The sequence below is a fragment of the Lissotriton vulgaris genome, chromosome 5 (genome assembly GCF_964263255.1).
Source record: "Lissotriton vulgaris chromosome 5, aLisVul1.2, whole genome shotgun sequence".
Taxonomy (NCBI): Eukaryota; Metazoa; Chordata; class Amphibia; order Caudata; family Salamandridae; genus Lissotriton; species Lissotriton vulgaris.
This window is the reverse complement of record NC_141693.1, coordinates 296,485,528-296,511,557: the sequence shown is the minus strand read 5'-3', so window position 1 is coordinate 296,511,557 and position 26,030 is coordinate 296,485,528. Positions and strand designations below refer to the sequence as shown.

The following is a 26,030-nucleotide window of genomic DNA, read 5'->3' as shown; positions in this document are numbered from 1 at the left end:
AGTTTATCGTAAACCCTAAGTTGTGCAGTGTTTGAATTGTTTGCTTTGTGTGTTGTGCACACTGGTTGTACGATCTTGCTTTTATGAGCCAGTCGTCTAGGTAGGGGAAGACATATATTTGTTGTCTTTGGAGATGTGCTGCCACTACTGCTAAGCACTTTGTAAACACTCGCGGTGCTGTTGTAACCCCGAATGGAAGGACTTTGAACTGATAGTGCTGTCCTTGTATGACAAACCTTAAATACTTCCTGTGCGCAGGATGTATTGGAATGTGAAAATATGCGTCCTTTAGGTCTAGTGTGGACAGAAAATCTCCCTGTTGTAGTAATGGGAGTACCTGTTGTAAAGTGATCATGTGAAAATGATCTGACAATGTAGTGATTGAGTGGCCTGAGATCGAGAATTGGTCTTAAGGTCCAGTCCTTCTTTGGAATTAGGAAGTACAGGGAGTAGACTCCTGTTCCTTGTTCTTCTAATGGAACTAGTTGAATAGCATCTTTTTGTAGGAGTGCTAGAACTTCCTGTTGAAGCAGAGTTATGTATTCTGCAGACATTGGACGCTGCCTGGGTGGCATGTTTGGGGGGGTTGCTGTGAATTCTAGGCAGTAGCCATGTTGGATAATTTGCCTTACCCACCTGTCTGTTGTGATGTAGTTCCAGATAGGTAGGAACTGTGAAAGTCTGCCCCCCACAGGAGGGGAGTGCTGTAGGGGAGGCAGAGGGAAGTCACTGTTTAGGAGTAGAAGAGGAGCGGTTGTTGTTACTACCTCTACCTCTTCCTTTGTTGTCATTGCCTCTGTATCCTCCTCTAAAAAATCCTCTATTAGAGGAGGTCTGCGTGTGTGATTTAAAAGATGATGTTGTGTCTGCGCCGGTTTGCTTGGAGCCCTCTCTATAAGAGGAGCGGCAAAAAGAACCTCTAGTTTGGGTGTATTGTAATGCCACCATAGACTTAGCGGTATCTGTGTCCTTCATCTTTTCTAATGTATTATCTACCTCCGGCCCGAACAATTGGTTCTGATTAAAGGGCTGGTTTAGGATGGTAGTCTGTACCTCTGGTTTAAACCCGAGATGCGTAACCATGCGTGACGCCTGAGAATAACACTAGTGTTCACTGCTCTGGATGCTGTATCAGCTACATCTAGTGCACATTTAATTGAGGCATTTGAAATTAATTTGCCTTCTTGTAAAAGTTCTGCTGCCAGATCTTTGTGTTGATCTGATAGGTGTTCCATTAACTTTTCTAGTTGATCCTAATGAGCCCTGTTATAGCGTGAGAGTAAAGCCTGTGTGTTTGCTATGCGCCATATGCTTGTTGCTTGTGCAGCAATTCTTTTCCCTGACGCATCAATAATCTTGGACTCTTTGTCAGGAGAGGGTGTATCCCCAGAAGTTTGGGAATTGGCCTTTTTGCGTGCATTAGACACTACCAAGGAGTCTAGTGGCAGATGACCCTTAATATATACTGGATCAGCTGGTGCTGGCCTATACCTTTTCTCTATTCTAGGATTTAACACCCTACACCTTACTGGGTCTTTAAAAATCTCTAGAGCATGTTTTATGACTCCCCCTAATCATTGGTAATATCTGGGTAGGCCTTTGTGACTGTTCAAAAGTGTCTAACAAGAAGTCTTCCTCAATGGCATCAGAGTGCATGGGAACCCCATGGTAAAGTGCAGCTCTGTTTAACAAATGATTAAAAGCAATACTGTCCTCTGTAGGGGAAGGTTTTGTTGGGTAGTACTGAGGATCAGGGATGTCTGGTGCATTATTTGGTGAAAAATTGTATGCATCCTCATCATCCTTTGGGTATTCTGCGTTAACATCCTCATCTAAAGGGTATGTATGTGGCTCTAGAACATCATCCCCTCCACCCAAATCATACTCTTCATCAGTGTGGTGTGATGATGCAGGAGAGTGAATAGGAGAAGTTATTGGTTCTACATATGGAGTAACAGGAGAGGAAGAAGGTGAAGGAGAGGAAGGGTGCATTGGAGAAGTTGCACAGTCCTTTTTGGCAGGGACCACAGGTGTCAGTGGTGTGTCTGCTGGTCTCTTCTTATAAGGGATTGCTTCCACATGTCCAGTTTTTGGATTAATATGAACTTTTTTCTGTCTAGGATCTGGTCTAAACAGCTCTTCCTCTTCTATAATCTTCTTCGGCGTCGATTTTTTCGGAGGCGATAGAGGTTGTTGTGCCATTGGAGGAGGTGTAACTGGCACATGATGTTTCCTCGGTGCCGAGGCACCGGAAGGTGTATTCTCTTTCCTTGGAGCCGGGCCCGAAGGTGGGGTGTTGGAGGGTAAATGTCGGTCTCGACTGGGCCCCATGGGCGGAGTGCTGACCGCCGCCTTCAGTTTGGGTAATGTCTGTCGTGCAGGGGCAGATGTACTCACGGGTTGTCGAGACGGGATCGAATCGTCCGAAACCTCTGCCCCTGATATTATCTGGAGATCAGGCGAGTCCTCCTCTGCGCCGAGTGGAGGCTCGTCCTCGGAGATATCTTCGATTGGATATTCGTCCTCAGAGACGTCTTCTTCGACGATCTCCTCTTCAAAGATGGCCTCCGGTGCTGGTGCTGATCTTCTCATTTCGTGTTGACGGGCCCTCCGATCTCAAATTGTTTTCTTTGATCGAAAGGAGGCACATGCTGTGCAAGTCGACTCGTTGTGTTCTGGCGAGAGACAGAGGTTGCAAACCTCGTGATGGTCGCTATGAGGGAATTTTGCTCAACATACCGGGCATCTCTTGAATGGAGTTCTTTCCATGAGGCGTAGGCCGCACAGCGCTGATGGGCCCAACGGCCCGCGTTGACGCACCGGAATGTAGCTGGTGATGTCGAAAGTCTATTCGATGTCGAAAGAAGTTTGTTTGAAGTTTCTCACTTCGAAAGAGCAGAAAAAGTCTTTTTCTAGCCGGAGCGGAAAACTTTCATCCGAACCCAGTGGGGGAAAAAAACTATCTGAAGATGGAGTCGATGACCATGCGCAGTATTGTCCAAGGGAGGAGTCACCTATCTCGTGACTACAAAAGACTTCTTCCAAGAAGACAACAACCTGCAATCATCCGAGCCAACAACAGGTGGCGATCTATTGCTAAATGTAGGATCTGCAGCTCATAAGCCTCAAACATATTATTTAGGGGCAGGCAGTGGTCCTAGGGACCACTACCTGCCGTTAAATTTTTTTTTACGAAAACCATTGATTTTTCTTTTGGTTTATTTTTTAAATGCAGCCCGTATTTCTTTAAGGAAAACTGGCTGCATTTAAAAAACTGCTTTATTTAAAAGTAGTCCCAGACATGGAGGACTGCTGAGCCTAGCAGGCCACCATACCTGGGAGGGCAAGCAATTCCCAATGTGGTCGCAAATTGTGAGTGCCCCTTTAATATTGATGAGGCATGCAATTTGCGACCCCCATTGGGAATCGCAAACAGTGTCTGAGACACTGTATGACATTGTGATTTGTGAATCGCAAATAGCGACTCGCAATTTGTGAGTTGCAAATCACAATGGTCGTACATCTGGCCCTAAGCGCTTGGTACATTGCAGTCCTGACTGTGGCAGAGTGATTCTGATTGATTTGTGTTACCCTGCACGTCTCACCACTCCATGCAGACTCAATACTTTTTATGGATCGCGGAGACCCTTGTAGTTTCTAGTTTACACAAAAAGGCATCCTTCTGACCTTCAAGATATTCCTCCCAAAACAACTTCAACTTTCATTATTAGTAGTGAATGACATTTACGGGTAAAAAAGAGGCAATTTAGTACTGTCAGGGACTGTCCGGGACTATGTGGGGAACACAGTCAGGGACTTGGACTGGGTAGAAGACGTACACAGAAAGGAGGAGTACAGTGCTGCCCAGGATCATACAGGGAGTCAGAGGAGAAAGAGGGATCCAAAGGGGAAGCCTGTACAAGTGAACAAGATGGGTAAGACTCAGAAAGGAAGGGCACTCACAAGGCAATTCAGACTAACTACACCCAGGACGGACGTGCAAGACATATATATAATACAACATTAACAATAAAGGGGGGTGTGGGGTAAAGCACTCAGGAGCTCCACATGGTAGGATTGAAGATCAGTAAGTTTCTTACCCGCAATTGCTGTTACAGATACTGACTGCAAATACCCACATGTAGGATATGCATGCAAAGGCAGGGTCTGTGGAGCTTACACCTTTAGTGATGTTATAAATGTAACTCAAAGACAAAACTCACAGTGAACAAGAAACACCACCTAGGTAGTCAGCTGAGCCCACGGATCCTGGCGATCAAACAGGAACGCGCAAGGCAGTAACAGCAAAGGGGTAGAACTAAACACAAGCACAATAGACAAGGAGCTAGCAAGAAGGAGTGCTTAACAGGAAAGGAAGCAAATGACAGGGCACACTTGGCAGGTAACAAACATACAAGGTAACAGAAGTAAGACAGCAGAATAGAAAGGCAGCAGAATAGAACTGGAACCAAGGAAATGGGAAGCAAGGCAGGGACTGGAAACGGATATACAGAACGGGAGGCTACAAGGGTATACTAGAATAGTGCAGGATTAGGAATCAAGAAAACAAAGTAGCAGAGAAGGCAGTGCTGGTTCAGGAACAAGGAACTACCAAAGCTTCATGAGTCAAGGTAGCACTGCAGGCAGTGCTAGTTCAGGAACAGGGAAATTACTAGAGCTTAGGAGTCAAGGTAGCACTGCAGGCAATACTGGTTCAAGGAAACAGGACATAGCTACAGCTCAGGAAACAAGGAGTCAAGAGAGCACTGCAAGCAGTGCAAATCAGGAACAAGAAATAGCTAAGCCCAGGAACAAAGAATAACTATAGCTCGGGAACTCAGAAAACAAGGTAGCACTGCAAGCAGTGCTAATTCAGGAGAAGGGAAACTGCTGCAGTTCAGGAACACAGAATACTAAGGCTCATGGGTCAGGGTAGCACTTTGCAGACAGTGCTAATTTAGGAACAAGGAAAACAGCAACAGGTCAGGAACAAGGAGAGCAAAAGCTCAGGAGCACGGGAAACAAGGATTGGTCTCACCGGTAAACAGCTACAATGACCAACCTTTGCCTGAAGGGAGCTGGGGCTTAAAAGAGCTCACAGTAATCACACGCAGCTGGTGTGAGCAGGCTAGCAGCAGCCAGCCACAGGTGAGCTGAATTCCTCGACCCATCCTTGGCCTGCAGGGGTGGAAACAAAGCAGTGAGCAGGGAATTCTGGGTAATGGAGTTTCAGGCATGAGTAGGCTGGCTTTAAGTCTAACCAGGCTGGCTTTCACAAAATCCGGCATGGATTGGGAATGGATGTCAATTCCCAAATAGTGTCCAAATGGCTGGAAGTCAAGATATGCATGCAGGGGAGTGTCAGGAAGCATATTAGAACACTGGAGATTCCCACAGTTCAGCCCCCTGGTGGTGGACACGAGAACATAGGGAGCGAATCGTGACAAGTACCCTCCCTTGTTTTCTTATTGTGATAGAACAGTTTCCACTGCTCATTTGGCTAATAGGAACTGAGATTACTCTACTAGTGAAGGAGTTTGGTGATTCAAGGATGGTTTTGGTGGAAATTGTGATTGAATTGCCTTAAAAACAATGAGGTAGCCATGTCTTATGATGTTCAAAACCCATCTGTCTGTGGTTATGGGCTTCCACTATTCCAGGCGACATCACCGCTCCGCTCCCCCTACAATAGTGGGTAACTGGAGGAGGAGTGTTGGAACACCTTTGATGATTACCAGTGCAATTCCTTCCCCTGGAATGGGAAGTCTTCGGAAGGAGTTGATTTTCAGTTTTTTTGGTACATCTGCTGGCATTGATGTTTATGGTCCTGTTTCGGTTGTGCTTGAAAGGGCCATCTAGGCTTTTGAATTCTCAGTTGAAAAAAAAAATTTCTATGGGTCTATATTGCTTCAGTAACTTCTTTTGTCCGACGAGGCCAACCACTTTCAGGGTTTCAATGTAGTTTTTCATAAGAAGCATCTCTTTCTCTATATACTGCCTGAAGAGCTGTTCCTGAGAAGGGAGTGTTGGCCATTTTGAGCTGTGCTTCAGTTTGTAGAGAGAACAGCCTCAGCCAAGAAGTTCTCAGAGATTTCATGGCAGTATTCTGTGGCGGATAGTTCGGGGGAGTTAAAAGCAGTGCTAGGAACCAGATTGGAGACCAGGACCTGTTACCCTCTTCAAGAAATCCTGTTGACGACTTTTCAGGAAATCTGAAAAAAAAGTTTTCATACCAACCCAGGTTTACTGGAGATCTCCTCAGCAATGCTGTTGCACTTGCATTCTTAAGATGGGATGAAGCTGTGCTACAAATACTTTTACCAGTACAGTCAAGTCTCGAACTTTCTCTTTTGAGGAGAGCAGCTGACTCAGGAGCAGATACATGTTACTGTCATAACAATGACAAAGTCTTGCCGAGGTCCCACTCTGAGTTATTTGCGGTAGATCCTGCACCCAGGTGGTTTACTTTTGTTCTGTAAATGAGGTATGACTGCATTTAGAGTGGCCGGAGTCATACAGTTTTCATCTGCTATCCGAAGCAAACCTGAAACCAGGGATAACACCCGTTTACATGTTTAGGAGCTGCCCTAGGCGGCAGGATCTACAATATTATAGACACCATTTGTTGGTGTGTCTACAAAGGTATATTGAAGTTTTGCTGCCCCTCTTCTTAGTAACTCAAGGAAAGTGAGGATGTCACCAACTGGCAACACCCTAGACCGAGACTGTGCTGGAGATGTAGGAGTGCATGTAGACATGTCCAAGTCAGAACAAGGACAAAGAGATCGGGGTTAATCTGCAAAGCTAAAAAGTCCTAAAGAACCGAAACATACCCCTTGACTCTACTCAAAGGAGAGCCTTGACAGGCAAGAGACAAACACTAAATAAGTTGGCCTGAAAGGTGTCAATTTGGCATGTGCCACACCAAACCGCAGATATGTTTCAACGACAAGTGTAAACAGTTTTGTCGGGGACACATGGCTATCAAGATGAAATCAACCTCCTCAGGAAGAAGGTTGAAGGTGTTCAGCAGTTGCAGCTCAATTGTCATGCATGAAAGTGGAGATTGTGAAGGCCAGAGTGCTGAAACCTGCCCTGTCGTCAAGACAGCAGGTCTTCCCGGAAGGGCAGTCTGATTTGAGGGAAGATGTTCAAGCACAGAAGTTCTGGATACCATACTCTGTGTCCAACCCAGTACAACTAGAACGAGTTGGGCCCAGTCGGTCCAGATCTTCTTTAGAACTCTGGGCAGGAGTGGTTTCGACAGGGAAGCATACAGGAGCTCAGAGTTCCACTCGAGGGGTAATGCGTCCCCTGGCAAGAGGTGCCTTGGAAACTCCAATGGGCAGAACTGCTGACATTGTGCATTCTTGGTGGTCGCTTATAGAGCAAGCACAGAGTCTCCCTATTTGTTTAAGAGACCTTGTGCCACCTTTGGGTGCAACGGTCACTTGTGATCCACTAGGCTTTAGCAGCTGAGCTCAGTGTTCGCTAATTTACTCCTGTATTGTTTATTTATCCTTCTGATCCCCTCCTGATCCTCACTCCTCTCTGGTGGAGCCCTAAACGCATACATGGCCGCTTCCCAGTGGAGCTGCTCTGACAGCTATAGGGGAGATTGGCCCTGGCACATCGCTATGGCCGTCACCTACCCAGCCGGATCACAGACTTTTCCCCGCTGCTGTCTCCTTCCTGTGGATTAACTGCTGCCCCTGGTCTCTCCTATCCTGACTTTCGTGTTCGCTAATTTACTCCTGTTTTGTTTATTTATCCATTAAGTAACTTCTGTGAAACTTTTGTAACTTGTAACTCGCTGTGTCCTTATGTAAAGCGCTCTGATACCTCCGGGTCTAGCCAGCGCTATATAAAACTCAAGTAAATAAATAAATCCTCGCTGTCAGTCAAAGATCTGCTAAGGTAGTTCACGACCAGGAAGATTCCTTGATGGTCCGGCCACTTCCAGTGGCATAGCACCCCCTGGGACAGGATCCAGGGCCCCATATCGCCATAGTGATTGCAATATCACATGGCGGTTGTGTTGCCCATAAGCACCTGCACCAGCCTCCCTTTGATGGAAGGAAGGAAGGAAGGCGTTTAATGCCAAGCTGATAGCCATCAGCTCCAGGAGGTTAATATGGAACTGGACCGCCACAGGAGACCAGGGTTCTCCAATCTCCACCTCTCCCAGGGATTCCCCAAGGCCAGAAGGGACACTTCGGTCACTACTATCAGCTATGGGTGGGGTAGGGAGAGGTGTCTGCCACAGAACCAATTACAATCTAGTAACCACCACTGCAAATCTTTCCCAGTCTTCTCCAAGATCTGGACATGGTCGGAGAAGTCCTGTTGATGTTGAGCCCACTGAGACTTCAGATAACACTGCAGAGCTGACACGTGTAACCTGGTGTGTTTGACCAGCAGGATGCCATCAGTCCTAGCAGTCTCAGACTTTACCTCACTGAAATCCAGGACAGAGGCTGAAAGATCAGGATCATAGCCGGAATGTCATGGACTGTCATGGGAAAGGCACAAAACCGGATGGCGTCCAGAATAGCTCAGATGAAGGGGAGCACTGGCTTCTTGAAGATCATCATACCAATATTTCTTGTGATATAGTGGCCTATTTTAATCAACGGCATCATATTCATTGTACGAATCTGAGCCAAATAAGGAATGTAATGCAAATGCTACTTACCAGTATGCATCTGTTCTTGGCATGTAGGGCTGCTGACATTCATATCTGTGCATAGATCGCCGCCTAGTGTTGGGTCCGGATGATTGCACATTGTTGTCCTGGAAGAGTCTTCGAAGTATCACGAGATAGGTGGCTCCTCCCCTGGACTACAGTGCGCATGGGCATCGCCTCCATCCCCAGATTGTTTTTAGCCATTGGCAGAGATGGAGTGAACTATGTGAGTGATGACCATGCTATGCGCGTATGTAAGAAAATACTGCAGCTGCTACAGGCGCCGGGGAGGAGGGCGGGCGATATGAATGTCAGCAGCCCTACATGCCAAGAACAGATGCATACTGGTAAGTAGCATTTGCAGTTCGAGGCATGTGGGCTGCTGAATTCATATCTGTGCATAGAATACATAGCAGTGCTCCCCTCATTGGCGGCCGCCCGTGCCAGCTGCAGCCGTTTGAAAAAGTGTTTTGAGAACAGCCTGACCCAACAGCTGCCCGCTGTTTGGAGTGCACGTCTACACAGTAATGTTTAGTGAAAGTATGTGTAGTAGACCATGTGGCTGCTCTACAAATATCTTCCAAGGGAATGTTACCTAGGAAAGCCATAGAGGCCCCCAACTTTCTGGTGGAGCGGGCTCTTGGTGGAATTGTGAGAGTGCGTTTAGCTTTAGCGTAACAGATCTGAATGCATTTTACGATCCACCTAGCGATCCCAGCTTTGGAGATAGCGTTTCCCTTGTGGTGTGAGGCAAATGCAACGAAAAGTTGCTTGGTTTTACGAAAATCTTTTGTCCTGTCAATGTAGTACATCAAGGCTCTTTTAACGTCAAGGGTGTGGAGCATCCGCTCCGCCAGTGACTCTGGGTTTTGAAAAAACACTGGCAACTCAATTGTCTGGTTCATGTGGAATTGAGATACAACCTTGGGTAAGAATTTAGGGTTAGTGCGGAGCACCACCCTGTTAGCGTGTACTTGGAAGTAAGGTTCTTGGATGGTGAGCGCCTGCAACTCGCTAACCCTCCGTAGCGATGTAATTGCTACTAAGAAAGCTACCTTCCAAGTCAGAAACTGAAGCTCACAAGAGTGCAGTGGCTCAAAGGGAGGACCCATCAGCCTTGTAAGAACCACATTGAGGTTCCATTCCGGAGCTGGTGGTGTCCGCGGTGGAATGACCCTTTTGAGTCCTTCCAGAAAAGCCTTGATAGCAGGGACCTTAAAAAGTGATAGGTGTTGCCTATTCTGGAGGTATGCTGCCATTGCAGACAAGTGAATGCGGATGGAAGAATACGCCAAATTGCATTGGTACAGGTGGAACAGGTAACAAATGATGTTTTGAATGGAAGCATCTAGCGGGTTAATATCGTGGTTTACACAGTAAATGACAAACCGCTTCCATTTAGCTGCATAACAAGCTCCAGTAGTGGGCTTCCTTGCCTCCCGAATGATGTCCATGCAATCGGGGGGAAGATTGAGGTAGCCAAACTCTAGGACTTCAGGAGCCAGATCGCCAGGTTGAGCTGTTGCGGATCTGGGTGCTGAATGTCGCCATGGCTCTGCGTCAGAAGGCTGGGAGTGAGATGAAGCCTCTGATGCGGTACCACGGAGAGTTCCAGAAACGTGGTGTACCATGGTTGGCGAGCCCACGTTGGAGCAACCAGGATGAGAGTCATCGAGTGCTGCCTGAGTTTGCGTGCCACCAGCGGTATCAGAGGTGCTGGGGGAAAAGCGTATGCAAATTTGCCTGACCAGTTCATCCACATCGCATTGCCCTGCGATTGCGGGTGTGGGAACCTGGCGGCGAAGCTTTGGCATTTTGCGTTCTCCTTTGTGGCGAACAGGTCTATCTCTGGATGACCCCACTTTTGGAAGTACGGTTGGAGTACTGATGGATGTATCTCCCACTCGTGCATTTGGTGGCTGTGCCTGCAGAGCAGGTCTGCCATCTGGTTGTCTTTGCCCGGGAGATGCTCCGCCATGAGGAAGATGTTCCTCTGAATGGCCCACTTCCACATGCTCTGAGCCAGATGAGACAGCTGTGGAGAGTGTGTGCCTCCCTGTTTCTGAATGTAGTACATGGCCGTCATGTTGTCCGTCCGGATCAACACGACCTTGTTGCACAGATGTACTTTGAACGCCTTTAAGGCCATGAAGATTGCCATCAGTTCCAACACATTGATGTGCATCTTCTTCTGCTGTAGTGTCCATAGTCCCTGCACCGTGTAATGGAGTACATGCGCTCCCCAACCCTGGAGAGAAGCGTCCGTCGTCAGGATAATCTGTGGCACAGGCTCCCGGAACGGTCGGCCCTTGCAAAGGTTTTGTGGATTCCACCAATGCAGAGAGTTGTACGCCCGACCGCTCACCAACACTAGGTCTGTCAGTTGCCCATGAGCCTGAGTCCACTGACGTGCTAGGCACTCCTGAAGCGGACGCATATGTAGTCTCGCGTGCGGGACGATGGAGATGCAGGAGGCCATCATGCCTATCAACTGCATGAACACTTTCGCTGGAAGCGAGTGCTGAGGTCTGAATCGTTGGATCAGCGTTTGGATACTGGCGATTCTCACTGAATTTGGCTGCGCAGTGGCTGCCAGAGTGTTTATTGTAGCGCCCAGATACTGCCGTATATGGGCGGGTTGGAGATGGGATTTTGGATAGTTCAGCGAGAAACCCAGATCGTGCAGGAGATGAATGGTGCGGGATACGTGGTTGGCGCACTGCTGTTCCGACTTTGCCTGAATGAGCCAGTCGTCCAGATAGGGGGAGACGTGGACGTTCTGGCGTCGCAGATGCGCCGCCACAGTCGCCAGACACTTTGTAAAAACTCTTGGCGCTGTGGTGACCCCGAAAGGCAGAACGCTGAACTGGTAGTGCTGGCCTTGAATCGTGAATCTGAGGTACTTCCTGTGGGAAGGATGCAGGGGGATATGAAAGTATGCATCCTTGAGATCCAGCGTAGCCAGGAAGTCCCCCTGTTGAAGCAGAGGGAGGACCTGCTGCAACGTGAGCATATGGAAGTGCTCCGATAGAATGTACAAGTTGAGGGGCCTGAGGTCCAGGATGGGCCTGAGGGATCCGTCCTTTTTTGGGATTAGAAAGTACAGAGAGTAAACTCCTGTTCCCCTTTCTGGCAGTGGAACGAGCTCTATTGCCCCTTTTTGCAGCATGACTTGAACTTCCTGCTGCAACAAGTGCAAGTGCTCGCCAGACATAGGACGGTTTCTTGGAGGTATGTTTGGTGGAGTGGAAGTAAGTTCCAGACAGTAACCGTACTGGATAAGAGATTTGACCCACCTGTCCGTGGTGATGGATTTCCACGCGGGCAGGAACTGCTGGAGTCTCCCCCCGACCGGTGTCGTGTGGTCGGGGGGCAGTGACAAGGCGTCACTGTTTGTTGGTGGAGGAGGACCTGGAGCTGTTGTTTCCACGTCCCCTGCCTTTGACGTTGTTGCCCCTGTAACCACCTCTACCTTTGTTGGTGTATGAGGTTTGGGTGTTGCTTTTATAGTACTGTGTGGACTGCAATGCCTGACCCCTTGAGGTGCCTCTGTTATTGGAGCGGCGAAAGGAACCACCCCGAAACTGCTGAGACTGGAGGGCCCCCATAGACTTAACAGTGTCCGTGTCTTTCTTCATTTTTTCAAGTGTCGCATCCACCTCGGGGCCAAACAGGTGGTCAGGATTAACTGTCTGGTTCAAGATGGTCGTCTGCATATCAGGTTTGAAGCCTGATATTCTAAGCCAAGCATGCCTCCTCAGCAACACGCTAGTGTTGCTTGCCCTGGAGGCGGTATCAGCCACGTCCAGCGCACATTTGATGGAAGCGTTGGTGATCAGCTTCCCCTCCTGAATCAACATTTCACCTGCCTCCTTGTACTGATCAGGCAAGTGCTGCAGAAGTGTTTCTAGGGTGTCGTAATGCGCCCTATCGTAGCGTGCAAGTAGGGCCTGCGTGTTTGAAATGCGCCAAATATTAGCTGCCTCCGCAGCTACTCGTTTCCCTGAGGCTTCAAATATTTTTGACTCTTTGTCTGGGGGAGGAGCGTCACCCGTGGTTTGCGAGTTCGCCCGCTTCCGTGCGTTGGATACCACCAAAGAGTCCAGCGGCAAGTGTCCCTTGATGTATGTTGGATCCGAGGGCGCTGCCTTGTATTTTTTGTCAATGCGAGGATTGATGACTCGCGCCCGAGTGGGCTCCCTGAAAACCTCTGGCGCGTGCTTCAGCACTCCCTTGAGCATAGGCAATGTCTTGACTGACTTTTCAGCCACTGAGAAAGTGTCAAACAAAAAATCGACAACCACAGGATCTGAATGTAGGTCGACATCGTGATTAGCTGCAGCTCTCTCAATCAGAGCGTTGAAGGCTGCAGAGTCCTCCGTTGGAGAAGTCTTTGCTGCAAAAAGCTGCGGTTCATGACCCGACTGAGGGTCCTCCGGGTCGCCTCCGGCAGACCAAGGTTCATGTACCTCCTCTGGATCCGAGTAGGCTGGATAATTGTACTCGTCCTCTTCATCTCCGTCACCTTCCCCAGCGTTTGAATGCGTTGGTGAAAGTTCCAAATTATGTGGAGATGCCGGCTCTATAGGGGCAGAAGTACCCGCAGAGTCCTTCTTGTTTTTGAGTGGAATACGATAACGCTCCAACACCGGCTCCGTGGTGATCTTTCGCTTGAGGAGAGAGAGCCTTCCGGTGTTGGCGTCGATAATAACCTCTCGACGCTCCTCATCTGCGAGTGGCTGGAGCCGAGGCTTCGGCCCTACCAATGACGCCTTTGGCGTCGACACCACCTTCAAAGGCACCCCGGCCCCATGCTTCGGAGCGAAAGCCTTCGGCGTCGTCTTTGGCGGCAGCGTGAAGTGGATAGGCGTTTGCGCCTTCGCCGGCTTCGGTGCAGGCTTCGGCACCACATCCTTCGGTTCGGGAGCCACAGCGTCCTTCCGAATCCGCTGCAGGGATTCCATGACCTTTTTTGTCAAGGCCGGGAGGGCTGGACCGGCTCGAGCGATTTCCCCGAGTCCGGCGTCGGGTCGGCGAAAGGCACGGTCTTCGGAGCCGACATCACCATCCTTGGCCTTGACGGCCGGAGTCGGTGCAGCCCGAGTTTCGGCGCCGTCCTGGCGCTTCTTTGGAGCCTTCTTTGGGTCATCGGCCTCGACCACCTTCGGCGCCGACGCGGCCGCGTCGGTTGTCTTCGCCTTCGCCTTCGACACCGGGGTCTTCGGGTCGGCCATCTTGGCGCGGCTCTTGCTGTCGGCCATTTTGAGTGTCTTAGACGTTGAGGCCTCTGGAGCCTTCTGTCCCACCAGTGCGACTTTCACTTTCGAAACCGTTGGTGTGGACCCCGATGGTTTCACTTTCGTTTTCTTCAACGGGAGTGGCACATCAGAAATGTCCGTGGCCGGGCCCGGAGGCGAGGCCGTGGGACGATTAACGAGGTCTTGGGTAAGGCCCGAAGGCGATCCCTCGACCTGGGCCGTATAGTGGGGGTTGACCCCCGAGTCAGTTTGAGGATGCTCCTCCTCTGAGCTATCCTCCACGGTGGCAATGGCCCCATCGTCGTCCCCTACCTCACCGACGACTTCGTCAAACTCTTCGTCTCCCGCGTCGTAGTTCTCTTCCTCCGACGCCGGGCTAGAGTCCGAAACTTGAAAAACATTGTCGTCTCCAACGTCCTCTTCGAAGATGTTGTCTGGCGGGGGCGCTGACAACTGGGCCTGGAGTCTAGCGGCCCGACGAAGCTTGAGAGTCTTCTTACACCGGAACTTTGAGCAGGCCATACACCTGGCCTCATCATGGTCCGGTGACAGACATTTGTTGCACACTGGATGCACGTCGAGGTGTGAATACTTTGAGGTGCACACCGGGCACCTTTTAAACGGAGTTCGTTCCATGTCTGGAGCGTCGTGTAGGCCCGTCCGCGCCGACAGCACGCGGAAGGGCAGCAAGAGTTCAGAGCTGAAGAACAGTTAAACCCGAACGCAACACGATACCGACGCGAAGCCTAAAGACCTTTTGGTCTCAAGTTAGGAAAGTTAAACAACTATCGATTCCGACAGAGGGAACCGAAACACATCCGAACCCAATGGCGGAAAAAAACAATCTGGGGATGGAGGCGATGCCCATGCGCACTGTAGTCCAGGGGAGGAGCCACCTATCTCGTGATACTTCGAAGACTCTTCCAGGACAACAATGTGCAATCATCCGGACCCAACACTAGGCGGCGATCTATGTACAGATATGAATTCAGCAGCCCACATGCCTCGAACTCCATATGTCCTACCTTGTGGGGGTGGTGAGTATAGAAGGGGAACTTCGATGGAACCAGAGCACTGCCTCTGTCGTAGTGGTGACAAATCTGAGTCAGAAAGCACTATAGGTATCTAGTCTTTGGGCATCGGTGGAGTCTGCATTAAGGTTGAGGCTCCGGGGTAACAAGTGTAGAGTGTAGCGGCGGAGTCAGAATGGTAGCTGAAGGAGGCCCAATGGTGGATTCGGAGGATCCAAGCGGTCAGACGGTACCCCAGATAGAAGGCTTCCTGGCACCATAGGGCCCGATGGCATGCCAGAGGGAGTCGGTAAGAATCAAAAGAGTTGGAACATGGCCTTGCTGAACTCTTCGATCTTCCACAGTGTCCCAGACTGACCCGGTTGTGCCAGGACAAGTTGTAGAATAGGCTTCAACATCGATCAACTTCAGGAAGGAGATCGAAAGGCATGGTGACACCCATGCCCTTTCACAGGAGTAGGAGAGTGGAGGAATTTTTGTGTGTTTTATTTCACTTACCTGAAGAGTTAAAGTGCGATGACAACCAACCTCAGGATTGACTCCCGAGACCTCTGGACCAGGAACGGGATCGGGACCAATCCTATGACTTAGACTGGTCTTCCAGTGCTTGGTGAAAGTTTCGCCTTGCAGACTTTTGTGGCCTTTGGGTTAATTGACACGCAGCCACTGTAGGCCTTAGAATCGTGGCTCAACCCCAGACACCACAGGCAAACCGGGTGAGAATCTGTCAAAGACATTTGTTTGTGACATTTCCCATACACACTGAAAATGTTTTAGATGAAAATCTAAGCGAGACAAGAGATAGCTCCAGATCCGTGTCTGGTGGTGAATAAAGAAACAACTGACTTCAGCACGTGGAAATGGCGCCTATATAAGACCAGCATGTTATTTGTGGAAAGGTGTCAGTGCGGAGCCATATGGCACCACCTACTTGCGCGCAGAGATCTTGCTCAAATATTTCCGGAACCACACTGTCCTGTGAGGACTATTCAAAAAGGTGACTGTAAGGAAATGCCTCGATGTCAGTTTTATAACTGATGTTGGTGATTTTTGACTCAGTGCACAGAGGCCTGCTAACCAGACTTCGGTGACTGTGCCCTAACCCTAAAGTGTACGTTGAACTGGCTTAACTCATTTGGAAACTGCTAACCTACCTGTGAGTCCCTAGTAAATGCTACCCTGGCACCCAGGGCAAGCAATTTAAAAGGGTACCCCAGGGCTTGCAGCACTGATTGTGCCACTCTAGAGGTCCCCCAAGTAAACAAGTCCCTCAGACTGCCACTGCAGAATGATAGAGCAGTTGTGCACTGCTATCCCCACAATGGCTGTTAAAAGCAATGGCAAAGCCAATACTTCACATGGGCGTGTGTAAGTCACCCATCTGCCAGGCCTACCGAGCCCTAAAGGCAGGGTGCACCATATGACATGCAGGACATGTACTTTACATGTCATGATAGTAAAGCACGCAAAACAGTTTTTCTGTGGAAAGGGTTGGTCGACCAATTGGCAAGTACAGGGTTACATGCTTACCCCTCAGCTGTGCCAACTCCTAAATTGTGCGACACAATTCAGCACCCCAAAGTATCAAACAACTCGTTACATTAAGTCTGAATTATATCTCATGTTGAAATTAATGTAGCTTGTTGCAGTGTGCAGCTAACTCCTGTGCCTTCCCAGGCACATGTAGAGCCTGCTCCACAAGACAGCTTTCTGCCCTCCTAGAGAGACGTGCCAACGGTTCTCAGTAAGGAGAACAATGAGGGACTGCAGGTGTCACCTCCCTCTTGCAGGAAGCCAATGTTAGCCCCAAAAGGAAGGCTTTCAAAATGACACCGTCTTTTAAGGGCAGCTGTGTTACACTAGTGGTGAGGACTGCCCTATTGTTGACGTACACAGGCTGGCACGGGAAGCAGTGAGGAGAAACCACTTGCATCAGGACACTCCACATGAATCCATTGCAACACTTAAAGTGCCTGGCACTGTTGAAGGACAGCAACTACCCAGCCAGACCTTGGGCAGACTTTACCTTGGTCTCTCCGTTGTATCTATACCTTATCACTTTCTCCCCTACCCCCTTACCCTTCTCACTCCATTTTCCTTTTCTTCTATGCTCTTTAAATGTTTTTACTGATATCATTGGTAATATGTAACTGATGTAAGTTTGCTACTATGTGGAACCTTATGTAGAGCGCTTTGATACCTTTGGTCGCCCCAAATATTTTTAACCAATCGCATTGAATCTTACCTAAGTTTTCTTTGAAAAAGTTTCTAACTGTTCAATTTGTTGACTCTGCCAATGTGTGTTCATGGTTGAGTGAAATAGCTTTGATTTATTATTGCTTGAAGAATTTATATCTACGGAACCCTTCAGTGGATCATTTTCGTTCTAGTGCCTAAATTCTTATAAAAATACAGTCTATTTTTATAAATTGGTGCCTGATTTCTTGAGTTGTGTCTATTTCTTCTTCAGTTGTTTTGGTGCTGTTGAAATGCTTAGCACTTGTTCCTCTCTGTAAGTCTCTCTGCTCAGTGCCATGGCTACCCAGGGTTGAGCTGACTGTTTTTACAGACGGAACCTACAGGACGTAAAGGGGTTGGTACTTTATAATACAGTGAGGTAGCTGAATCACACTATGTAATACACCCCATTTCCTCACAGTAACAAATATGCGGTCATAAGTCTCTATCAATAACTGTGTTTTACAATGTTTGCCTTTATCAGCTCCTTCAAGTTGTCCATGATCAACCTCAAAATTTTCTTTAACATGGGATGAGATAGTGGACTGTCCTCTCGGTCAATAAGAACGTTTCCAAGTGGAAGTCGCCCTCCTCGTGTACAGTGGGAATTATAAACTGATGGTGCTGCATATCCTGTTGGAGCACCGCGTGGTAGACAATGGTATCATCTGGTGGTGGGGCTTTGGCAGGGTAAGGATTGAGGTCGGAATATTCAGTGGTGACGGGGTGGAGGAGGAAGGAGTAGACCACATAATTGTCCAAAGATCGTCTCCTTCTCGGGGCATAAAGAGGTCATCACATGGGTCCTGCAGGGAGATCAAGACTAACAGGGTCCGAGTCAGTATCCTGTGGGTCACAGTCAGGTGAATGTAGTGGTAGTTGTGTGAAAGTAGTGTTGCAGGTACAGGTGGAAAATTTGTGACAGGTGGCAGAGTCCCTAACTCTTTTGCAGGCTGGTGTTATGGGAGGCTGAAAGCCTATTCTTTCTCTAAGGCCAGCCTGTATTTTCTCAGGGTTGGAATGAGTACTTCAGCTGGGAACTTGGCAAGGTCCTGCCATTGTCAGGCTGAATAAACAGTTATTTTTCCTGTTTGACATCAAGAACCTCGGAAAGTTTATAGAAGACTGGACCCTCAGTGATGCCTGAGTTTGACATTGAGGGGGTCATTGAAGAGGGTTTCGGTGTCAGTGCAGCTTTTGGCATCGATTTCAGCTTAGAGTGGACCTTTTAAGGGGCTCGAGGGCAAAGCAGCATTTAGGAGATTGCAGCTCAGTGCTTATCGGGGGAACTTTGGTAGGTATACATTCAGTGTCTTGAATTTGGGTAGGGACGATCAGTGGGGTAAAACAAAGATTTATATAATTTTCACTTGACTCAGGGCTCAAGGCCAACTGCCATGGAAGCGGTGCTCTGCCTTTGATGAAGGGCGTTTCAGGGGCTGAGAATGACGTTCTGGTGCCTGAGGCACTGAAGAGGCATGGAGAGCCTACTTCACACCAGGGGTGTGTGCTGGCCTCTGTCTCACAGCAAGCTCTTTCTCCTCCTCCTGCTTCTCTTCTGCTTTGGAGGCCTTTGATAAGATTGCTTCTGGATTTTCATCTCCTTGGGTTGCTGTAATGATGGAGGGCCTGGCCTGTTACTGAAGCCCAGCAGATGTTAGAAGTTTGGTGAGAGGCTTACAGCTGCATCTTATGATGAGCCGATTACGGTTTTCTATGGTACGGTAGTCGTTTTGCAGCGGGAGGCATGGCAGGGGTCTTGTGGGTTGGAGAGGCACAAGTTACGGATGCCCTTTTGGCCACTCCAGCAGTATTTGGCATTAAATATAAGGCAGAAATGGAAGGGTATACTTTACATGCTCTCACCCTTAGTGCATTCTCCGAGATACGACAGAGAAGACTCTAGGTTCACCTAGAAAATCGACATGAAAAGCATCAGGTCTGAAGCTACTTGCACCAACGTCCGGGCAGAATTGCGAAAGAAAACACGCTAGGAAACACACCTGCTACAAACACACAAATATATATATCTATATTAATTTTTTAACACTGAGAAAAAAACAAAGGTTAAAGTAACAGTATAGTCAGGTGAGAATTTCAGTGACAACATAACGTTTTCAAAAACACCAGTTCTAGGTAGCTCTGATGACTAACTCGTACCCTTAGGTAACCGTAACACGCGCACATGCACAACTTTCTTATCAATAATTTCAGTGCAAATGTTGCAGTGATATTATCAATGATGTCATGGAAAAACGCGCTCGCCATGGAGCTCTTGGCGGAGACACTGCGTACCCAGTTGGAAGATGGAATACCCTTGGGAGACGCAATCCACCAAGTTTCATTGTATGCGGACGATCTTCTCATCTATGTCAGGGATGTTACTAACATTCCTGCCCAGCTAGCCCAACTGCTGGAGTGGGTTGCCGTACTCTCTGGGTTGAAAGTGAATGTAGACAAATCCTGCCTTTACCCACTTAAAGATGGACTTACTGACCCAGCATTCACCATGGGTGGCCAACCTGTACAATGGAAACCTGACACGTTCTGCTATCTAGGGATCCAGATCTACCGTCAACTGAATGATCTTGTTGACGGAATCTTAGGGAGGGCGGTTACCTCCAATAGGTCACAAATGCGATTCTGGAGCACGTTGCCATTAGCTGTAGTGGGTAGAATAGCGCTCATCAAAATAGTGATGCTTCTGCGGCTCTTATATTACTTCACAAATTTGCCATTCTACATGCTGGCCTCCTTCTTTAGCGCCCTCGAGAAGTAGCTCTGAGACTTTATTTGGGGCAATACCAGGCATAGGCTGGCGCTTAAGAAACCATATCTACCAACGGACCAAGGCGGGCTGGCGGCTCCCTGTTTTGAGCATTACTATTGAGCCTCACAACTAGAACGGGGAGCGCGCTGTGGCTATCTAACCGGCACTGTGCAGACACTGCAACTACGCAGCCACGCTACTTTCAGGAACGCATAGTTAGACTGTTCCATCCGGGAGCACGCCTGCGTCCACCAGAACCTTTGCTACTTGATGTGGCCTAAAAATGCTTCTGCAGGAGCCTGTATATAACACGCAGCGTGACCCCTATGCACCGGCGATACAACTAGAGGGAACTCCCGCAGGGCAGTTGGTCCTGACAAGACTTACACTCAGGGAGTGGCAGGAAAAGGGTATACACACTCTCGGGGATCTCTATCGTGAAGGGACGCTTACGCCATACATGACACTTGAAGAAGAGCGACTGCTGCCCGGGCAGTTACTCACTCACCGAGGACTCGGTCCCAGCAAAATGGGGAGGTATCAATACAGAACTGCAGACGTACCTCACTATGCAATACCTACACGTCATGGGGCAAGGTAGGCATCTAACACACTGGTTTGCAGCCTCGCTCAGGGTACATACAGCGTTCAGCCTCAATACACTTGACCCAGGATTATTAGTGGCTAAGAGGTTGATTAGCAACAGGTGGAAGGCATCGGACCCCACTCGTGTATGCGCCTGGCACAATTCCATGCTTGCATGGGCCAAAGCGGAGAGTTTCGCTATTAAGCGTGAGGAAACCCTAGGAATACGTAAGATTCCTAATGCAACATACTGGGATGCCATATACACTGAGCTGCAACATAACGCAGACACATCACCAGTAGACACATCCATTGCCCAAGCTGCAGACGACTAACACAGATACCATGCGGTGCAGCATATACACCATGCCACCCACTTTGCAACAAGCACGTAATGGTTAACACAACATACGTATGCACATCCTGGATGCAGGGAGGTAGTTGATATCTATGAATACTATGGACCACTTGCAGCATTGTCCATACACCTGGATGATAGTTGTGGATCACATGTTTTACGAGTTTTGTACATGTTTTGTTATATGGGTTCTTCTGCCCCCCGTTTTTTTTATGCATACTTACCTGTGAATCTTTTACTGATGTCTAATTGTGCACGATCGCCAGTGCAAACACAGACCCTGCACAACCATATGTACACACGCATGTGACGGCTACCATAAACCACTGCTCAAGATACATTGGACACTTAAAATTGCACTTATGCATAGACTGCCATTTCCCTATATCCCTTGTTCCCTTCCCTTTCTCCTTCCCTCACTTATGTAACGGTGATACACTGGAAATGTACATGTGGACTCTGCCATTTCAAACTTCTTGTATTACACATAGACATGTACCAATACTGTATAAACACCTGCAAGCAGCGTGATTTGTAGCAACTGCAACGCCCAACAGCACACGTATATGTAATTGTCACAATGCGCTTATTTGAAAAACTTAATAAAAACAGATTCACAAAAAAATAATAAAATGATGTCATGGAAAAGGTCAGGAGCAACATAATATGTGGGGCAATGTGGGAGAATTAGCAGTGCATGGCAAGGGCACGAGAAAAGACCCCCGGGGACTCCATTCAATTCAAAGGCGAGAGGGGCCACGCTGCTCTTCACTTTGAGCCTAAAAAGGCCATGGGGACCCCATCCCCTGGGGCAAATCCAAGTACTCTGTCCCGGGGAGCCCACCTTTAGGACTCAGAATAGTTGAAACATATGTTTGCCCCTGCCGAGCAGGAGCATTTTTCATGCCTTCCCTGTCTGCAGCAACATGGTGATTTAAAAATGCTCTGAGTGGGAGCACACTTCTGTTTCCCTGCCTGCACTGATGCAGGAAGGTAAACAGATATTGCTCCCAGCCAGATGGAGAATTGCCAACTATTGCAGTATGCGGAGAGTCAGCTGGGGCATTGGGGACCCTGTGGCTCCCCCCGTGGCCCAGAATGTGGTGCTTTGTGGGTGTCCTCTGTGAGCACTGGGCACCCACCTATAATTTAAGAGAGGCCCCAAGAGATGGGGTCATAATACGGCCCGCAGCCCCCTCCATTATCAAATGATAGGCGACTGCATTAGATGGGGTATGGGGGCCCAACAAGGGTCAGGGAGTGGGGATCGCGCGGCCACTCTCCCCTTTATAGTGATACGCTGGCCCAGGGATGGGGTTCACAGGACTTAAGGCTCGGTGAGGAGGAGGCCGGGGGGCCCCCACCCCTTTTTACTGGAATTCGGCTACATGGCATGGGGTCACCGGGGGCAATATTGGCTTGGGAAGCAGGGTCGTGCACCCCCTCCCACTTGCGTTATGGTTTGGCCCCCAGGGGAAGGGATCCTCAGGACCACCATTGGCATGCGCCGCCAACCCTTAAAATTAAACCCTCTTCAGCTTGTGGCCTCTGCCCGTGTGCAGCGTGGGGTTGGCTTTAAATATGGCAAACAAATATTACTTTACGTAAAAAAAGAAGAAGTTCAAGTAAAATTATAGTTCGGTGAGAATTCTAATGACAACGTAACGTTTTAAACATACAAAACCACTGAAATTCAGAAGTTATAGTTAGCTATGTTAACTGGAACTTGTGCTCTAAGGTAATTATAACTAGTGCTGGCGCCAGGCACTGCTAATTATGCCACATATTACATCACTTATGACATCATCCATGACTTCATTAATATTATCACTGCAACATTTGCAATGAAATTACTGGTGAGAAAACTGTGCGTGGCAGGTGCACAAGTTATAGTTACCAGAGAGAACTATACTTTCACAGTATCCTACAAACACTGAAAAAACTCACAAATCCAAAAAACAAACAGACAATTCAAGGTTCGCACAAAATAGCGCTCATATTGAAAATGCACTACAATGCCAAAATAACAGTAATGAGCACTACCCAAAGCAACACCACAGAACATAATGCTAAAGACCAAGGTATCCATGTAACACAAGAAATAAACTGATGGGCATATGAGAGACTTTCTATAAATCTATTAAATTTATCTTGTAGCGACAACAGTGATGATTATGCTGCTAATCACTGGTACATCTCATCCATGATTCACTTTTAGCAATAGCACGGAATGGTGAATACTCACACTGAGGACCACTCCTTCCAACGCGTCAAGAGGTTTGCTGAGGAGTCGCTTGCTAACCTAAGTAGAGAAAAAACTGAGATTAAGACCATTATGACAAAACTTCAACCAAAAGTTTACAATCAAATTCTCCTCTGATCCCTAGATTCTTTTGAGGAATTGGCCATCACAGCTCATGCCATTCTTGTGCGATGTCCCAGTCCACCAAGGTGAGCTTATAACGGCTGTCAGAAATAACTATGAAAGTTTTCACTACATTATCGTCCACTTTGCCAAAAAATTGAAAAGGTCTGTTATGTAGAGCTCTATATAATTGCCCAGCCTATCAAAGAAAAAGACGTCATGCAAAGTAAAATATAAGAGAAACATTCAATTCTCTCATGAGGGCAGTCTGTGTACCCTGTGGACAAGAGTGGGCTTGGAAAGTGAACTAACAGACCCTTGTGAGAGGCATGAAAGAACAATGGCAGAAAATTGGAAGTGGCAGGTTCAAATTTGAAGAAGCTGCTTACAAAACTGGAAAAAAATAATGAAAATGATGAACAATGTTGTATGGTGCATAAACAAACAAGGGGATTTCTTACTGCACTAATTTTGGGACTGGGCCATTGCATGGTGGATATATTGACCACTTTGGGTCAGGTAATCAGAGTTCTATTCATAGTTTGAATCAAGTTATCACCTACTACCTTAATTACCTTATAAAATTGGAAGAGCTTAGTTGCATATTGATGCCCAACTTTTAGCTATATAGAAATGAAGCTGAAAAAACACTGCACCACTCCCATTTAGTGACCTTAAAGGATTAGTGTGACTGCATCAGTTGCTGGGCATAGTGAATATCCACATACTAAATCATCATACAACTAAGGAGTCAACTGTGTTTCAACAAACAACTGACAGAAATGTAAGTACACATAACAACAAAGAAAAAGAAGGGGCCAGTTGGTATCGTTTAGAGAGATGCTACATGTTAACTTTCTGTAACACACAACAGAAAGAAATGTTTATTTATTTTTTATTATCATGATATTATTATTATTATTATTATAGTCTGATTTGTAATGCGCATGGCAGCCCCAGCGACGGGGCGTCCCAGCGCCAAAGACATTGAGAGTTAGCGTGGAGGGAAAAAGTTAGGCTGGGAAGAGACAGGCCTTTATGGCTTTACGAAATGCAAAACGACTCTGGATCCCTCTGATAGAGACAGGGAGCAAATTCCAAAGTTTCACCGCAAGACTGCGGAACGTGCGACCTCCGGCTCTAGCTCTTGAAACTCGAGGAATACAGACCAGGGCTTGGTCGGTAGACCTTAGAGTGCGCCGGCTGTGCATAGAACACTAGCAAATTAGCCAGCCCCAAAGGTGCTTGTTGAGTCAGAATCCTGTGAGACTCACAAAGTGTTTTAAACTAGATTCGTTTTTCGACTGGCAACCAATGTAATTAAGGAAGAACATGCGAATCAGAGCAAAATTTCGGGAGTACCACAAGAATGCGAGCCGCTGCATTCTGTATTCTCTGCATGCGCCTAATACTGGAATTCTTAGCACCAAGATAGAGAGAATTACCATAGTCCAGTCTAGATAAAATTGTCGCCTGGACAATGGTTTGACGCACTTTGGGAGGGAAAAAACCCAAGAGAGGTTTTAAACCTCACAGGAGCCCAAAGCAGATCCCTGCCACAGCTTCCAATTTAGTATTGAAGGTAAGACCACTGTCGATCCACACACCAAGGTTCTTTACTGCCTCTTTGGGCGAAGGAGCCGGTTTGAGACGATCCGGCCAGCACTGCTCGGACCACATATCCCGGTCCTTCCCGAACAGCAAAACCTTTGACTTTCTGGCATTCAACTGCTAGCAGTTTGCAGCCATCCAATCCGCGACCTCTAGCAAGTCCTCCTTAAACTTTTCCAGGTTATGACTACATTTCTTAGAGAAGGCTATCACCAGTTGGGTGTCGTCAGCATACAACACCAGTGACAGCCCTCTTCTTTTAGCCACCAATGCAAGTGGTTGCACGTAAATGTTAAAAAGTAAGGGGCTCAATATTGAGCCCCGAGGCACCCCCTGATGCAGAGCAAACTCCTGCGAATAAAAAGGTGGCACCAAGACCTGGAAAGACCTCCCCTCCAAGAAGGAACAAAACCAGGCCAAAGTCGAACCCCTGATTCCAATTTCCTGTAAGAGCTTTAAAAGTCTCACGTGGGAGACAGTGTCGAAGGCGGCACTTAGGTCCAAAAGAACCAAGGCCGCGGAATCACTGACATCAAGACTCCCCTGGATTTCTTCCGTCACTGCCAACAGAGCTGACTCAGTACTGTGGCGAGCTCGGAAACCGTTCTGCGAAGGATCCAAGATGGCATTACGCTCAATAACTCAGTGAGAGTTGTATTCACATGAGATTCCATCAACTTCGCCAGGAAAGGCAGCTGGGAAATAGGGCAATAGTTGCCAGGCTCAGAAGGATCCAGAGATGGTTTCTTTAGAAAAGGAATGACTTTAGCGTGCTTCCACGCCACTGGTATAGATGCTGTAGACAGGGAAAGGTTGACCAGATCTTTGCTCACCAGTGAAATCAAAGCATGAAACTGACGGAAGTGGGCGGGTGTCAAAGGGTCTGACGGCGAGCCCGATTTGATTTTCAAATAGAGGGACTCAAAATCAGTGGAGGACAATAGGCGAAAAGAGGACAATTAATTGCCCACGAGGGTCCAATATCCCCTGGCCCAACCACACCGTCAGAGAAAACTGTGGGCGGAGGAAGGTTTTTATATATCTTATCTTCTTTGTTCACAAAATAACTGGCCAGATCATTACACTGAAGATTCGATTAAATCAGAGAGTCTCCAGTTGCGCCCGCGC

At 48.0% G+C, this 26,030-nt stretch overlaps 1 protein-coding gene across 1 annotated transcript in view; it reads right to left on the bottom strand.

Moving 5' to 3' along the window:
• The window catches only part of LOC147710752 (ATPase family AAA domain-containing protein 3-A), a 554,267-nt gene that overhangs the window by 335,918 nt on the left and 192,319 nt on the right, over positions 1–26,030 (bottom strand). Inside the window, exon 9 of the mRNA XM_086921474.1 lies at positions 23,172–23,228. Within this exon, the coding sequence (XP_086777600.1) occupies positions 23,172–23,228 (57 nt within the window). The remainder of the gene's footprint in view (positions 1–23,171; positions 23,229–26,030) is intronic.